Source organism: Miniopterus schreibersii (genome assembly GCF_964146895.1).
Source record: "Miniopterus schreibersii genome assembly, chromosome: 2".
NCBI classification, from domain to species: Eukaryota; Metazoa; Chordata; class Mammalia; order Chiroptera; family Miniopteridae; genus Miniopterus; species Miniopterus schreibersii.
In genome coordinates, this window is record NC_138102.1 from 108928185 (window position 1) to 108946569 (window position 18385).

Genomic DNA, 18385 nt, shown 5'->3' on the forward strand with positions numbered 1-18385 from the left:
CAGGTGTCTCTCCTGGCAGAAGCCCTTGGGAGCCACCGGACTGGACACTTCACCAGGCTCCCTGCCCCCGCCATGGTTATGGGCAACAGTCCAGATGGCAGAGGCTCCATCAGCCTGGGGCCCTCGGCTCACTCGGCAGGTTTGCTGGCCTGAGCAAGAAATAAACGCTCTTTTTTAAACCACTGATAATTTTGACACTATAACCACAGCAAAGCCTAGTACATTCTGACTGGCACAGCACATGAACGGTCTTACCTCTAGGCCTGAAGTTTGATTTTAGCTCAGATGAGTCCAGAATATCAGCTGTGTTGGCTCAGACACCGAGGCCTGGAAGACCTGTGAGAGACTGCACACTGGACATGAGCTCCATCATGGGCCGGTCTGTAACTGCCCCCACGTGGGCCCGTGACGTACCTGTGCCTGGGAATGGCAGCCAGTAGAAACACCTGACCCTTTCCTTATGTGACTGAGCTCAAGCAGTTCTATAAGCAAAGCTTCATTGTATCTGGCCTTGGGACTAAGCACGTGGTTTTCATTGTCCCCTCCTTCTGATCTCTCTATGCCCCTGCACACTGACCACTCAGTGACCCCCAGAAGTTCAGGGGATTCCCTTCTTGATCCACACCCTCCAGTTGTCCCCAGGAGCCTTTCATTCCCCTTTCCAGTTCTCTTGGGTGGGGTTTGGGTGGTGTGCCTCCACACTGGCTCTCCTTCCCTTTTTGTTCACTTCCCTCTGAAGCTTTAGGGGGTAAATATGAATGTCACAGGGGACTGCTCTCTTTGGAGGCCTGAACAACGTGTTCGAGCAGCACTGTAGTGATTGTGCTGTGACTGGCCCCCTGGTGAGGAGCCGAGCTCACTGGGTATTGTGCTGGAGCCTTGGATTGTTGCAGAGATTACTGTGTCTGTTTTTGACGTCTGTCCAGAGCTTCCTCTTTTCCTTAGCCTTTGTTCCAGAACATTGAGGTGACAGTGGAAATGTTTCTGCTGCCGGAAGGAAAACATTATTAGGAATGGCTTTTCACCAGGCTGCTGGTATTCCGCTTTTCATGTAAGGTAATGATAGCCAAGTAATTCTGAGAACTGAAAGAGGTTAGCAGTCATTTTAAAAAACAGCAGCTTTTCTGCCAAAACAGTAATTCATGTTTATTATTTTTTGAAAATTGGAACATACGAAAGCATAATAATAAAAAAATGACTCTTCATAGCCCCCAGTATAAAAATAACTATTGTTCCCTTTGGTTTTTACTTATAGGTACATTTTTAAATGAAATTGGAATGGTAACAATAACAAACATTTATTGAGATCATGCTCTGTGCCAGGAAATCTCTAAGCAATTGACATGCATTATCTTATTTTTCCTCACAACTCTTTGAAGAATCATTATCTCCATCCATTTTACAGAAGAGGAAACTGAGGCACAGAGAGGCAAAGTCACTTCTCTAAGGTCACACAGCTCATAAGAGTGGTGCCAGGATGAAAACCAAAGTAGTCTGTCTCCAGAGCCCAGGTCTTGACTAGCCTGTGATACTCTCTCACAGAGAAGGCACATTTCATGGAATGAGATTACATTGCGTGGAATTCTGCAGTGTTAGCTCTGAGTTGTCTGGTTCCATCTCCTTAGTCTGTAATTAGGAAATCTAAAACCACAGATGTGGTTTGATTTACAGAAGAACAACGTAGCTGGTACATGTCGGTTCCAAAACTGGCGCACGCATCTCCTGACCCACACAGACCACATGCACGTGGACTCCGGGGGTCTGTGACCCTCTGTTCTCTTCCCCAGGTCCCAGCCCTGCAACAGCTGCTCTGTACAGCTGCCCTCAGTGCCAAGTCCAGATTATAGAGGGACAGTAGGGTCTCTCGTGGCTTTCTTCCCAGCATGTACATGAAATTTCAGTCCCTGTTCAGGGGGTGTGTGGGCATCTAGCGATGATGTGTTAGCTGACTCTAATTCTCCTGCAGAGGTAGGGCTCTACGAGGCTGCAAGGAGTGGCCCAGCAATACGCCCAGCTTTTCACCCTTACCAAACATTTCCAACTGAGATCTGCCCACAAGCACTAAGAGGGATTGATTTGAGCTTTAAATGCCGTAGCTTTCCCCGACCTGGATTCTCGAGAACATGCCAAGCATTGTTCTAACTTTAAAGTGAGCCAAACGTCAGCCAGCCCTCTGGGCATAAACATTCCTGTATGTGCGAGGCTGTCCTGGCCCAGCCGTCAGTAAGAGAACGAGGCCATCGCATTGAGACGCCGGAGTTGTCGGGTGGCCAGCTGCGGTGTGGTTGAGAATTAAATGCTGCTGCGGTCGGTAAGGTCTAAAAACCTCTGTATCTTCAGGTGTGGTGGTGGATTTCTCAATAGAGAATATGAAGCAGGTTGTTTTGGTGTGTGTGTTTTTTAATAACTTATATCTGAGTGAGCACAAGGAGGGCAAGAGCAGGCTGTTATGAATCTCACAAACAATATAGAGCGAAAAAAGACGAGAATGTTGAAGTCAGGTTCATGGTTACCCCGGAGGTGGGGGTGATATCATCGTGATTAAAGGGGGCACGAGGGAGTTTCTGTTCTGTTTCTTTAACTGGGTCCTCATTATGTAATGTGTTCAGTTTGTAGAAATTCATTACGTTTCATACTTATTAAATGTGCCCTTTTCTGAGTATAAGTTATACTTAAAAGCCCTCTTTGTGTTTGTGTATGTTGTTGCACATTTAGTTGAATCAGTGTGAAATGATGTAGATTTATTACGTAGGTATTAGGAAAACATCTCTACCTGGAATTGTCAGGTCCGTACGGGCTGAACTCCCAAGGTTATTTTTTGATTCTATTAAAATGGACCTTAAATTGCTTCAGGCAGACTCTCCTGAGTGATGATGAATGATGCCATCTTAGTTCAGCAAACATTTATTGACAGCCTCCTGTGACTACGGGACAGTTGCTGGCGCAAGCTGGACACAGGTATTACCCATCTCTCCCCTGAGGGAGCCTACTCTTTGGGGTTAAAGTCCATGCATGAGTGATAAAGGAGTAGAGTGAGGATCACAGAAGGAAAGGCAGCTTCCAGTGGGACGAGGACAAACTTTGTGGGAAAAGTGGCATTTGAAATGGATCTTACAGCATATGTAAGATTTTGGTTAGAGCGGTAAAGAGGTGACAGGCATTGCAAATATTGGACACAGGAGGAAATCCGTAGAAAATTCATGTACATTCTGGGAACTTTGGGTTGCATGGGTCACTTAAGATAACCAGCATCTATCAGGTGCAAGGTGAGGCCTGAAGGTAAGCTACAGTCTGACAGTGGCCAGGTTGTATTATTTAATTGGGAGGCATTAGGGAGCCAAAGAAAGTTTCTGAGAAGTAGAGAAGCATGATTGGATTAGATATCTTCAGTGCCATCAGTTCCCCAGCCTCGTGATTGTATAGTTACCCTGTCTGCCTAAAATGAACATTTGCTGGGTTCCGTGCATCCCTTATTACTGTAATTTGAGCCCCTTCCTTTTTGGGCCCACTAGTGAGCCATAGATACAGAGCTTCCTTGAGTTTCCTGTGCTCATCTCTCTGGGACTTGATGATTATCATATACCTCCTTTAGTCCCTACACCCATCCTTCCCTCTTGACCAGCTGAAGTCACCATTCTTGTCTCCTTTTTTTATACATCCTGTGTTTTAGTCTGGTAATGATTTGGCATTTCGTTTCTTCCAGCCTGATGCTCCTCTGCCAGATAAAACAGCCAGTGTCTCTTACGCGTGGCAAGATGGTGTGTGGGGGAAAGGGGCCAAGAAATAATGTTAACAGACCTTTGTAAATTATGAAGTAGGCCTGATCCCCCAGCCTGGGTGCGTCCCACTGTGCTGCTGTGCCCCCTTCCTGGGAAGGAGCACCGGGGAGAATTTTTCATGTGGCAGACTGTTAACGGTATTCATTGTTGGAAACAATTCACGTTGAGTCAGGGCCACTTAGGCAGCGTGCAGTCTGCTGAGTTATTATCTTACTAATTTTTTTGCTATGTCAGTTTATTATCCCCTTAAAAAAAGGTAATGTGGGCTGAATATTGTCTTGTCTCCCACTCGAGACTCTATACCACGGCAATTATTCTAATCAAAGGATTGTTACCTTGACAAATAAGATGGCTTCGGTTTAGATCTTACGAATCTTTGTTTAGAGAATGTATTCAGACGCTACAAACACCTGTTTTTGGTCTTCTGAGCACACTAGTCAGAGCGTCCTGATGTGGAAAGGGGACCTGAGTTAGGGTGATTTGATTCAAATCCTGACTCCTTTAAGTCTCAGTTTCTACTTATTATGTGGATTTACCACATTGTTTGCCTGGCGTGGAAGTGAGAATCAAACAGGACAACCCTGTGAACATTTGCAGTGCCTGGCACACAGACTGCATTTGCCTTCCCTTTTAGAGCACAGACTAGCACCCACCCTCCATCTCCCACACCCCGCTGCCAAGATGCTCAGCTTTGCAGTTCTTTTCCCCAGGCAGCCCTTGAGTGAAAGCTATTTCACACGGTCTTAGTATTAGTACTGTTTTTTTAATCACTTTGGTTGTGGTTTTTGGTTGTTTTCACGTCTAAATACTGTTTTTGTATTACTTAGTTATTAAAATGAATCTTGCACCATATTATTTCATCACATCTGTTTAATGATTTCATTAAAAAATAATTTCTTATATAGATGAATGTACCTGCTGAAACTTCACTTTCTTTTATATTTCTTTGATTTCTTTTCTTCATTCTCCTTCTGTTAAGTGATTGAGTTCTGACTTGGATGCACTTCCCACAATGGTGAAGTTCACTGTGAATGGGGCATGGCAGGCATCTCGGTTACCTGGGCGCTTTGGGAAACCAGGGCTGACCGGTAACCTCATTCTATGCATTTCTCCCCTGGCAACCAAAAGTTACCATCTGATCAGACAGAAGATTGGATACCCTGGGAGATCTGAATCTCACAGTTACTATACATGGGTAGGGGAAGGAGTTGGACTCTCCTTTATTCAACATGAGAGGATAGTAGGAAGTATTTTAAAAATCTGGGACTTAAATATGTCTGCCATGTGTGCACAGATTCTATCACAGTAGCTGTCTCTTAGACTTCACGCCTTAAAGTAGCTGCTCCTGCTCTGTCTTTTGCAGGTAGAACGCCATGACATGAATACCCTAAGCCTGCCCCTGAACATACGCCGAGGCGGGTCAGACACCAACCTCAACTTTGATGTTCCAGATGGCATCCTGGACTTCCACAAGGTCAAGCCCAATGCGGACAGCCTGAAACAAAAAATTCTAAAGGTAACGGAGCAGATCAAAATTGAGCAGACGTCCCGTGATGGGAACGTTGCCGAATACCTGAAACTAGTCGACAGCGCTGACAAGCAGCAGGCTGGCCGCATCAAACAAGTCTTTGAGAAGAAGAATCAGAAGTCGGCTCACTCCATCGCCCAGCTGCAGAAGAAGTTAGAACAGTATCACAAAAAGCTCAGGGAGATCGAACAGAACGGAGCCTCCAGAAGCTCGAAGGACATTTCCAAGGACAACCTGAAGGACATCCAGCACTCTATGAAAGATGCCCACGCCAAGTCTCGAACTGCACCCCACAACTTGGAGAGCAGTAGATCGGGCATGCCAGGGGTCTCCTTCACCCCACCTGTATTTGTCTTCAATAAATCCAAAGAGTTTGCCAACTTGATCCGGAACAAGTTCGGCAGCGCAGACAACATCGCTCACTTAAAAAACTCCTTAGAGGAGTTTAGGCCCGAGACGAGTGCCAGGGCCTATGGGGGCAGTGCGACCACTGTAAACAAATCCAAGTATGGCAGCGACGACGAGTGTTCGAGCGGCACGTCGGGCTCCGCCGACAGTAATGGGAACCAGTCGTTCGGGGCCAGCGGAACGGGCACGCTGGACAGCCAGGGAAAGCTCACCATGATCCTGGAGGAACTGAGGGAGATCAAGGACACCCAGGCACAGCTGGCCGAGGACATCGAGGCGCTGAAGATGCAGTTTAAGAGAGAATATGGTTTTATTTCTCAGACCCTGCAAGAGGAGAGATACAGGTATTATTTCAGACTGTTCTCAGAATTTATTTGGAAGCATGAGTTACTAAGTGTAGGGAGATTGCTTGACAGTGATATGCTAAAGGCTGTGTTTTTCATAAAGAGGAATATGGGTCAAAAGGCATTTTAGGGCCCTGGCTGGTGTGGCTCAGTTGGTTGAGTATTGTCCTGTGCACCAAAAGGCTGCTGGTCCAGTTCCTGCCCAGGGCACATGCTCAGGTTGTGGGTTTGATCCTCGGTCGGGTGTATATGGGAGGCAACCATTGATGTTTCTCTCTCTCTCCCCCTCTCCCTTCATCTCTCTCTAAAATGAATACGAACACATTTTTTTTAAAAAAGGCATTTAGGAATCAGTAGGTCTCCATACTTCATAGCTTGACAGTTTAGAGAAAGACATTATATGTGTGGGTCTGTTAAAATAGCACTACGTAGTCTTTGACTCGTGTGCATGTTAAACTCCTGATTCAGTGACTTCTATAGGGAAGTTTGATTACACTAGTTCATAGATATGTATTTGATTTTCCTCCGTAATAACTATCAAGTGAAAAACTCATTCATTGTCCAACAAACTAGATTTTATTTGGTACACCAGTCTTAAAGTCTTTATGTAGCATGTTTTTCTACATACTGTATTTTGCTCATTAAACTTTTCCCCCATAAATGAAGAGCGTTCAAAAGAAATTTTACAGATCTTGTAACATAGAAACCCACACCTGAAACCTATATGTTCATATTAACCAATGTCACCCCGGTAAATTTAATTAAAAAAAAATAAAGTATGCATTTCAAATCCGTGGATTATACAGAGTAGGGGAAAAATAGGCTTATAGTTGTGAGTACGCAAAACACAGAGTTTATTCTTGTATTATTTATTATTATTTTTATGAGAACAGTTGTAAACGTACTTTGCCCCACCCTGTCTTAGCTAGTTTTAAAAGTCAAGTGTTTTATAGGCTGGCTTCTGTGTGCTTACAGCTTGTTAATAAAAAATATATATGCCTAGCCCTGGTCGGGGCGTTCAGTTGGTTGGAACGTCATCCCCTACACCAATAGGTTGTGGGTTCAATTCCTGGTCAAGGCACATACCTAGGCTGCAGGCTTGATCCCCAGTCAGCATGCATACGGGAGGCAAACGATCCATGTTTCTCTCTCACATCAGTGTTTCTCTCTCTCTTGTTCTCTCTCTATCTCTCTATTTCTCCCTTCCTCCCTCCCTTCCTCTCTCTCTAAAATCAATAAAAACATATCCTCAGGTGAGAATTTAAAAAAAAAAAATGTGTATATGCCCAAATACGAGGTGATTTCTCACCATTTTCCCAAGAAAATGTTCCTCCGAAGGGTTTTTTGGTCAAAATGAATATGTTAACTTATCAAAATGTAGGTAAAAAAGTAAATACCTATCACATATTGTAAGATTTAAATTTTAAGTTTATCTTACATGTTTTATATCTGATACACAGTTTATATATATATTCAGGAATGTGTCTTTTTTCAGCTATACTTTATGAAACAACTTTTTAAACTTTCCTCATATGTCTTTGACTTTCGTTTCTTTGTCACACTAGAACTATTTTTGAGTCACAAGTTTTCCAGAGAATAGTAACAATTCCATTCTAATAGCTTGGGATGCAGCACTCTTTGGGTCCAAATTTATCCCAAGTCACAAATACCCACTTACATAAATTTAGGAAAATATTTGTTCTCATTTGTTATATATTTATATTTGTGATCTCCATGATTTAGCCAATGACTATATTGCTTACTTTAAGAGACCATTAAAGGGCTTGTTTATAACACCAACATTGGGCAACTATGAAGTCCTACCTGAGAATAAGCATTAAGCATGTATTTTTTGTCTCATTTAAAAAAAATGTATAAGCATCTTAAAACTGGCATTAATCAAAGTCATTTCAGGCTAATGCATCTTCCCCAAATAGTGCTTTCTGCTTCAAAATAAACATTGTAAGTTTATGTCAATACATATAAAACAAATCCCTCTTTTCTGAGAGGGATAAAAGCTGAGCATGGGAATCTTTATGCCTCTGTTACCTTAGATTTGGACTTTTGGAAAGGCCACCTGGTAAGCCATCTGTAATTTATAATGAGCTTAATTTGTTATTGTTACTTAAGTCCCAGGAGCTGAAACATGTATTCAGAATCAGTGTGTACACTGGGAAACAGTGGGGTTGGCTCTTTCCTTATGAGCACTCTGACCCATGACAGCCGTGCCCGTGAACCGCTGGGCACTGCGGGGGCAGGGGAGGGAGGAGCCCCCAATGCCAGCGGTCCTTGCCTTGAGCAGGATCCCAGACAGCCCTGCTTCCTGACCAGCCATAGTGAGCGTGTCATTGTTGAGGTCAATCCTGTCGTCATCGAAGCCAGCCAACGTGCTGGTCTGACCTGGGTGGAAAAGCCAGAATTGCTTGCACGAAACCTCAGCGGTGAGGATAGAGTTAGGACGGCAGAGACCGGTCTTTCCTGGAGCTGGAAGTCAGTGTGGGAAGCTAGACTTTTCTTTTAGAAACAGTCTGCCAGGAGATGAAAATAAGCCAAGGGGCACAGGCGTCGGTGAGATATAAAGGACGCCATTCCAGAATGTGCTGTTAGAACCCCTTGGAAATGTGCTCAGAATTGGCTCCTCTCTTTACAAAGGTACGAGCGACTGGAAGACCAGCTCCATGACCTGACGGACCTACACCAGCACGAGACGGCCGACCTGAAGCAGGAGCTGGCCAGCATCGAGGAGAAGGTGGCCTACCAGGCCTACGAGCGCTCGCGCGACATCCAGGTGCCTTTCCTCTCGTCCTTAGGCACTCAGGCTAAGCACATACCCCTAAGCAAACATGTCTTCTCTGCCTTATTGACCCCATCAGCTCATGTTATAGACCAGCAGTTTTCCACCTTTTTCATCACATGGCACACATAAACTGATTACTAAAATGCTGCGTTTTATATACTATATAAAACTATGTTTTTTGCCGATCCGACAAAAAAAAGTAGGTTTTGGGGTGTTTTTTTTAAATATATCTTTATTGATTTCAGAGAGAGGAGGGGAGAGAGAGAGAGTTGAAACATCAATGATGAGAAAGTCACTGATCAGTTGCCTCCTGCACGCCCCGATTGGGGATCGAGCCCGCAACCGGGGCATGTGCCCTGACTGGGAATTGAACCAAGATCTCCTGGATCCTAGGTCGATGCTCAGCTTCTGAGCCACGCCCGGCTGAGCAAGTAGGTATAACTTTGATTGATTCACGCCAGATGGCTGTTGTTGTGTTAGCTGTTGTCCTTTTTTTATTTGGCAGTCTAAGGGAAAGAGGTCAGAGGTCAGTGCCCTGGACTAAATAGTCAGGTGTTGCATGTTTTAAAAATTCTTACAGCCCACTGGTTGAAAATCGCTGTATAGACGTTACTGAGTAAAGGAGCTGGATTCTGTTTACTTTCTGCCTAAATCAGTTAACAAATGTTTATTATCTACCCCCAAGCTTGTCACCTATACCCTACTCTCCCCACCACAACCAAAATCTTTAAAAATTTTAAAACATAAAAAAACTTTGCTGCCCGGCCGGGCATGGCTCAGCGGTTGAGCATCGACCTAGGATCCAGGATATCGGGGTTCGATTCCCGGTCGGGGCACATGCCCGGGTTGCGGGCTAGGCAGCTGATCAGTGACTCTCTTATCATTGATGTTTCTCTCTCTCTCCCCCTCCTTTCCTCTCTCTGAAATCAATAAAGATACATTTTTTTTAAAAAAACGAAAAAAACCTTTGCTTTTATAATTGTAAGTTTATATCTCTTGACCACCTTCACCCATTTTGCCCTGCACCTCTGGCAACCACCAATCTGTCCCCTGTTTCTATGAGTTCAGTTTTTTAGATTCAACATATGAGTGAGATCATATAGTATTTGTCTTTATCCATCTGACTTATTTCACTTAGCATAATGCCCTCAAGGTCCACCCATGTGGACCTTGGCAAATGGAAGTATTTCCTTCTGTCTCATGGCTTTATAGTATTCCATTGTAGATATAATACCACATTTTCATTTATTCATTCATCAGTAGACACTTAGGTTGTTTCCATGTCTTGACTAATGTAAATAATGCTGCAGTGGACATGGGGGTGCAGATATCTCTTCTAGATGCTGATTTCCTTTCCTTTGGGTATATACCCAGAAGTGGAATTGCTGGATCTTATGATAGTTTTATTTTGAATTTTTTGAGAACTGCCATGCTGTTTTCCACAGTGGCTGTGCCAGTTTACGTATCCTCTGATTGCCTTTTTTCAAAAAACAAATAATTATACTCTTGGAGTAACGCTCAGCTTCATTTTTGCAAATTTTCTTTGCGGCCAGTGATTATTTTCTCCAGATCCACTTCACAAAGGGGAGAAAACTGAAACAGAGATTTCTCCCACAGTGTGTGAGCTGGAGTTTGAGCACCAAAGGTTTGCTCTACTCTGTGTTGAGGGCTGAGCCTGTGCTAACGCCACATGTGTACTTGGACAGTTCTGGGAGCCAAAGCCTCAGACAAAGCTGGTAGGAAATGCTTGCCCAAGGACCATGGGGCAAAAGACACTTGAGGATGTCTGCCCCTGCTCCGAGTTAGGAGACAGCTTCACCACTGACTGGCTTCAAAAATGTGAACCTATTTAAATGTTAAGTGTTGCCAGGTGAAGAAAGCAGTCATTTTTAGTAGATCATTCTGTTTTAGCACATGTCTGGGATGCCGCGGATTATGTCTGAATATTTGGTTTTCTTATTTAGGGGATAGTCTGGGTTAATCTTGTTCTTCCTTTTTAAAGAAACATACTTTAGGGATGAAGGAGTCAGATAAAGGGAGGGACTTCCTGTAGGGAGCTCAAAAATTCAGTCATTTCAACATTTTTTGGTTTCATCTCTAGTTCAGAAGTGCAATGAGAACGTCTCTGTGAGTGACTGGAGGACCCTTTGTTGTTACGATAGTTAGAATCCTGGCTCTGCTACTTACTGTGTGACCCTGACAGGTCAGCGCTCTGGGCCTCAGTTTCCTCATCTATAAGATGGAAATGCTAATGAGCTCTACCTCCTAAGGTTGTTGAGAGGATTAAATGGGATAATAACATAAAGTACTTAAATCTTTGCCTGACATATAAGCAGTCAAAAAGTAATGCTGACCACTCTGTATTATGCTGGTGAGCAGCCGTGTTTCTCAGGGCTTCTAGCATTTGCGCCTGCTCGGCTTTGTCCTATTTCTTGTTTCTTTTGTTCTCAGAGGCAGGGGATGGCCAGTGTAGATGAGGGTGGCTGTTGCCTGTGCCATGCAAGGGTTTGTTGTTATTTTAAGCAGATGAGTATTGGGGTTTTTTTAAACCCTGAATTCCCAGTGAAAAGAGTTTAAAAGATAACCCTGTCCTTTGTCTCTATCCCCAATAAGTTAAATACTGGACCCAGGGAAGTAGTAAAGATTGTGGGACTGAGTGTCTCCTCGTGGGTGCTATGACTACAGTTCCTTACTATACATGGCTCAATTGTTTTGAATTTTTCTTTTGGTAAAAAAAAAAAAAAAAAATGATAGTTCTAAGGCACTTCTCGTCTGCCCAATCAAAGATGAATGAATTTGCCTAAAATGCTAGTCGTTTGTCTTGTTCTATCACCTTTCCATGCCATGTTCAAAATGAAGGAAACCTTGGGCCAAAGTATTTGGGGGGGAAAATACATGCTTTCTAGGGCACTTGCCTTTCGTCACAGAGAGCCAGTATTTTTTAGAATGTGAAGATCTGAAGAAGTTTTACCTTTTTTGTTGGTAGCCTGTGTAACGAAAGTTACTATAGTAACAACAAATTCTGTTCTTTGGCCGTAGGGTATATTCAGCTGAAGAAAAGCAGATCATGTTAGAGCCATTATGCTGTTTAAAACCTAAAAAGATGACTGTCTCGTAATTGAGCAAACACATATTGGTGAATGAATTAGACAATAGGCTAGTGAACTAAAAGGGGCTCCTTTTCTCTCAAGAGACTAAAGGTGTTTCTCTTTCAAGCCTCATATCCCATAGCCCAGTCTCCTGAGTATCCGGCCAGTACGAGCACTGCTGCATGCCTGGCACTGGCTTTCTGCTGGGAAACCAGCTCAGCGGGCCTAGCCCTCACCCCCGTGCGGCAGTGATGGCCTCTTAGTTGGGGAGAGGGCTAAAGGGAGGCTTGGCTATTCTGATGGACATGACAGTTGACTTGAGTCCTGAAGGACGAATGGGAGATTCACAGATGAAGAGGGGAGGGGTCTGGAGGCAAATATTTCAGTCTCAGTACACTGCATGTGTAAAGCCCTGAGCATTCACCTTTTCAGAACTTGAAAAGACCTTTATGGCCAGAACACAGTGAGGGAGGAGAGAGTGGCAGGGCCTGAGCAATGTTAAAGATTTAAAAAGTGTTACCAAAAGGAGTGACATCAGATAGGCATCTTTTAAAGATCATTTGGGCTGCTGTGTGGAAAGTGGATTCACAGGGTTGAGAATGAAGGGGGTGTATGGAAAACCATGTGTAGCTGTTGCAGGCAAGAGATCCTGGTGGTGACTGGGAGGGGAGAGAAACAGACCAGTTGAGATAGACACTGGGTGTTGTATCGGTGGGGCTGGGTGATGGTGGTGATGAGTGCCTCTCAGGTTTCCAGTATGAGGAACTGGGCAGATAGGTGCTGTTTTCTGAGAAGAGGAACACTGGAAGGGAAACAGGGTTGATGGCAGGTGCGGGAGAAGGTGCAATACTTGCATCCACATTTGGACATGTGGCATTTGAGATGCTTTTAAGAAGCTCAAATGAAGATGCCAAGGAGGCATGTAGATATATGAGTCGATCTCAGAAGAGACAGCTGGTCTAGAGGTATACCTGGACTCATCTGTGTCTTAGTCATTGAAGTCTTGGAAAGAACCAGATCTAGTGAGGATACGTGACCCCGGATAGTGCCTTGAGTAACGCAGCATTCCAAAGGCAGGTGAAACAGAGTTGTCCCACAGCCAGTCCTGTCCCCGCCCTCCTCCCTCCATCTTCCACCAGCCTGCAATGGATGCACACAGACTCTGAGCAGCGAAATAAGGAGTAGCAATTGGAGCTGCCACCTACTCCATGGCTGGAGATAGTCAACTGTCCCCAAATGGAACCCCACCCCTCCTCTGGTTTGTCCCTTGGGGTACCAACAGATGCCAACATTTTATGCACTTTAATTCATATGTAGGTGGAGTCAGAATACTTAACCGTAATTTCTTATTTATAGTATTTTATGGTTGTATACACAGGCTCATTCTGCACATAAATAACAGAGTAAAATGAGCCTTGGGAGTCTTGTTTTCTTTCCTTGCCGTGATCACCGTCATCGTCAGTTTGGCTGTGGGGCCGCCTTGGCCTCAGGCGTCCTGACCTAGGGGCTCTCTGCCCTTGCACACAGGCGCTCCCGAGTTGCCCGCGGTCTCACAGCCGCTGATCCTCGCTCCCCCTTTCGCCCACAGGAAGCCTTGGAATCGTGCCAGACGCGCATTTCTAAGCTGGAGCTCCACCAGCAGGAGCAGCAGGCCCAGCAGACAGACACGGTGAACGCCCGCGTCCTGCTGGGGAAGTGCATCAACGTGGTCCTGGCCTTCATGACTGTCATCCTGGTGTGCGTATCCACCATCGCCAAGTTCATCTCGCCCATGATGAAGAGCCGCTTCCACATCATTGGCACCTTCTTTGCTGTGACTCTTCTTGCAATAGTTTGTAAAAACTGGGACCATATTCTGTGTGCCATAGAAAGGATAATAATACCCAGATGAATTACTGGTTCCCGTCTTAAAGTTCCTTCAAGTTTTTATTCTAAAGAGAACTCTGTGCGCCCTACCAAATTTTAACATGGACATTGTGCCAACTGAAGATTGCCAGGCCTGGGACTGTGCATTGTAAATAACTACAGCTCTCCTAACTTGCAGCAGTTGCCAGCTTGGTCCCTGTACCTGGTTAATGTGAATCTGTTTCTGAGCTCTCCCCATGTTATTGCCTTAATCAGACCAGATTTCCTGCCCCCTGACTCGCCCAGCACGGTAGACCTCTGGTTATTGAGCACTTGGCATAGTTACTGGCTCAGAAGAAAAGGGAATTTCGGTGTCTCTCTCTCTCAAGTCTCTATCATAATTGGGCTCACCATTGTTAGTGGTCACGTTTTCCCTGAGTCCCGTAAGCAGGAAGGATGTGGCACGACTCAGGGAAGGGAAGAAGTCAGGCGTTGGCCGTGTTGAACACTCACGGCCTGTGGAAGCCCAGGAAATCCCCTGTAACCCGTCCCGATGGGCCACAGTCAGCCGTAGGTCCCATTTGTGCCCGTGTCCACTGTGCTCAATTGTGTGGCTCGCCATAACATGGAAATCTTACGACACACCTGTTTATCCATCCAAAGTCTGACTTGGTGGTTCTATTACACTTTAAATGCTAAGACAAGAGGATGTGTGAATGGGGCTTGTGCCTTATGCCCATGGAGCCGTACACCTGATTTCATCCTAACTGACTGTCTAATGCCCAGCCTCCAAAGCTTGTAGAAATGCTTGCAAATCCCTCAGACTGTGGCTTTAACATTAATTTGGGGGCCTGTCAGCACTACTCAGGAGGCTTGTGATTCAACAAACCTTAATTGTGATAAACCCCCTGTGAGGATGTGATTCACTTTATTCGCGAGTCTGTGAGGGGTCCGAAGCTTACTCAGTAAATGAAAACACGATGCTCCTGTTGCAGGGCTTTTCTTTAAGGAGGAAAACTGATCATGGTTTATAAAGCTCAAGCACACTCAGGTAGGAATACTGGAAGAAGGAGGAAAATAGGACATGTGGTCTAACTGGGTGGCAGCTAGGCCAATGGGGGCAGGTCACCTGAATGCAGGCCAAGTGGGTCCTCTTAGGATGCTGGAAGACGAGCAAGAATAAGATAAATTAGGTGCAGTGTCTGAGCCAAGGGTGTCATCTGTCTCCCAGCATCTCACTGAAAATAAGTCCTAGGATAACAGAGTGGCCACGTGTCCCCTGAGATAGCAGCATTCAAAAATCGGCCTCTTTGGCCTCTTTGGGGGATGCCAGTCACTACCTTCAGCCCAGCGATACTATCCTTAAATCTGTTCCTCTGTGTCCATAAAAGGAAGGCGTAGAATTTTGTGGAACCTGCTGGGTCGCCCCTCCTCCCACCACCACTCTGTTATCTGAAGACTAAAGGTGCATGTTAGTGTACATTTTCTTCCAGAAAACTTCAAACTGCCTGGATTTAAATTAAGTGCAATATTTTGCAAACAGCTGCTTTTAGGGAAATCCTTGAAGAAAATGTGACAGTGCCATGGTTTGAGAGGATGCAGTAGTCGAGTGTTTGGCACAAGCCGTGTGTGTGTGAGCTCCTACAACTCAGCCTTTTGTTTTAAGTTTACAATTCAGTGGTTTTAATCAGTTCACAAACTCATACAACTATCACCATTATCTAATTCCAAACTCGAACTTTTTAAAACAATAAACATGATTTCATGAAATTGTTGGCTAGAAAGTATCTTGGATTCAGGGAAGGGAGTTTCTGGGCCCACCCCCATCTCATGGCCATCTCCTTTCACCGTCAGAGTCTCCCTGGGTCTCCCACGTTGGCTGTTAATACACTGTGATCCATCAAATCCAGGGGACAGAAACCAGTTCCAGATCCAGGGAAGGGAGGGAGAGGAATGGTGTGCTTGCTTTTGCTTATATGTTTTAAAGGCCAGCATTCCCCTGTGTCTGTGGGCATCAGTCTCCATGGGGCTGAGGGCTGGGGTAACTTATACCCTTGCATCAAGCTGGGTCCTGGGTGGGCTCCTCTTGAAGTCTGTGAATCTTTCTGAGGCACTTTGGACGTGCCAGGGGCTGGGGTGGGTGTAGATGCTGCTGTTAGTTTAGCAGAATGGGTGTGGGCTCCACCCTTGAGATAAGGGCTCTTGGAGGGCCTAGGAAGACACCAGCCTCCTGCCACCACACTCCACTCCGTGGCTTGGCCCAGCAAGTTTGCCGTGACACTCCCCAGACTTTCCACCTGCGCGTCCCTCCCAGTGAGAAAAGTGAAGAAGTGGGAGGCAGCGCACTCCCACCCCTCCACTCTGGAGCAGTTAACGAGCTGCTGGAAACCGGCCCTCGTCTGAGATAGTGTGACATTGAAATGATCACACCGCATCATAAATTCTTTTTACAGAATTCATATTTTCAGAGATTCTCAGACATCGGATAAGCTTGTTTTCACTTAGATATGCTCAGTGTACATGGCGTATTTATTTTAGAGTCTTGGTGAAAATTCATGAAGCTTTCTAATAAGATGACTCAGTCTCTAGTTTATTATTTTCTTAAGAATAAACCCTCCCACTGCTTGTTTTCTGCACTGCATAAGGAAATTAAATGAAATTTTATAAGTATACAATGAAAAGCAGTGATCAAGCTATAGCGTATCCTGGGATTGGATACTTAATTTACACTTAAGTGAGCTGGTCCCTTTTCCCACCTTGCGCTGGTGGCAAACGTCTCGTGTGTACCTGCTAAGCGTGAGCGCCAGCAGTGGCATGGGCGAGCCCCTCATTCAGCGAACTGATTGATTTTAGATGCCGACATTGGGCGCTAGCACTGGGGGCTTTGTGACATTATTTTCATGATCACCAGGATAACGATAGCTGGGGACAAAACACAAACCTAGAACTACTCCCTTGTGGGTTTTGCATCGGCTATTACAGCTTGTATTTCAAGTATGATTAAGCCAGGACAAAGCACCCTCCCCACAAAAAGTAAATAAATAAATTCAAACCCGCAGTGAATAAAAGTACTCCGTTGCTGGTTTGGGGCAGTGACGGTTTCTAGCGTGTACCGTTAGTGGTTTTACTCATATGCTTGCTGTAGACGGAAATCTGAAGCACCTCCTCTTCATCCCAGCCCGTCGTGCTGTGGTCCCTCCTGCCACTTGGTGTCCGTGTGTCCGTGTGATTGTAGCCCCTCTCCTGCTTTGGAATTGTTTTCACTGAAATCTTGCCCCACGGTGTGTGCTCCTGAGCCAGACCAGTCCTCTAGCGGGTCAGGTTTAATTATGGGGCCAGTAATGGGGTGGGAACTAGCTTCCCTCCGGCAACTAATGACTTTTGTCCTTTTTGTTTGAATTTTAAATACCAAATTTTTTTGCATTAAATGGGAACATTTTTTTTGGTATTGAATCCAAATATGGTTGTAGTGGTTTGGAAAAACATTTAATTATACTTATTACTGGGGACATGTGTTATTAAATAACCTATTTTTCATATTTCTATAATTCTGAGGAACTGGTGGTAGGACAGAGTGGCATTATTTAAAATTCAGGGCTTTACCTGGAGAGAGGTATTTCAGGAAGTTTAACGCATGTAAGGAAACAGGTGGTCTAAAAAAATAAGTCATTGAAAACAATGAGATAGGCCTGTTTACATTACATCAGAAGTAGTTAAGAAGCTAAAAAAAAATAAAGATATAGTTAATAAGAGTTTGGTAACCCATAAGATATAAAGAAGAATTAACCTATAACTTTCTAAAGTCAGTACAATTCCTCTGTTTATAAAAAGCTGGAAAGCAGTGTACCTGAATTGTTTTAGGAATGATTTATGTGTTGCAATTTTAATTTATGTATTTAAAGCATGTCTCACTGTGCTTGTCCTAAGAGAAACGTTTCAACAAAACATGCTCCGTGTTTGCGATGTGTTTAGGTGGTAGTCAGTGGCTCTGAAAGTAAAAACTGGAAATGTTTCTTGTGAGATCGACTGCATAATTTCCATTTTGTAGGATACTACACTGTTTCATGTCAGTCTAAAATTGTAAATTCCCTGTAGATCTTCATCCCATTCAAAGCAGGTGCCATTATTTTTTTAAGTAGACACTTGATGTTAGCTTTGAAGTTAAATAAAGAGCTAGATTTCTTAAATTTTCACATTTGTCAGAGCCGATATCAGTAGCAGACTTGTTTGTGTGTATATCATCAATTTTTTAATAGACTTTATTTCTTATTTCTTTTAATTGACTATTTCAGGCAAACTTAATTAGAAGGTACAGAGATTTTCCCATATACCCCATCTCCCACATGCACAGCCTCCCCTATTTTCAACATCCCCCGCCAGAAGGTACACTTGTTATAATTAATGAGCCTCATTAACACTTCATTGCCTCCCAGAGTCCATAGTTTACATTACAGTCCACTCTTGTACCTTCTGTGACTTTGGTTAAACATAACAATGACATGTATCCACCATTACAGTATTATACAGAATAGTTTCACACCTAAAAATCCTGTGTTCTGCCTATTTATTTCTCCCTCCCCAACCTCCCTTAATTT

General features: G+C 44.3%; 1 protein-coding gene across 2 annotated transcripts in view; it reads left to right on the top strand.

Moving 5' to 3' along the window:
- Nucleotides 1-17981, top strand: part of TMCC3 (transmembrane and coiled-coil domain family 3) — a 67323-nt gene extending 49342 nt beyond the window's left edge. The window contains exons 1-4 of one of the 2 annotated variants that reach the window (XM_081131023.1): nucleotides 2211-2311; nucleotides 5143-6059; nucleotides 8712-8847; nucleotides 13534-17981. In XM_081131023.1, the coding sequence (XP_080987149.1) occupies nucleotides 2297-2311; nucleotides 5143-6059; nucleotides 8712-8847; nucleotides 13534-13836 (1371 nt within the window). In that variant the 5' untranslated portion in view covers nucleotides 2211-2296 and the 3' untranslated portion in view covers nucleotides 13837-17981. Of the gene's footprint in view, nucleotides 1-2210; nucleotides 2312-5142; nucleotides 6060-8711; nucleotides 8848-13533 lie in introns of those variants that run through there. The other variant, XM_081131022.1, reaches the window with a different exon arrangement.
- The last annotated feature ends 404 nt before the right edge of the window (nucleotides 17982-18385 follow it).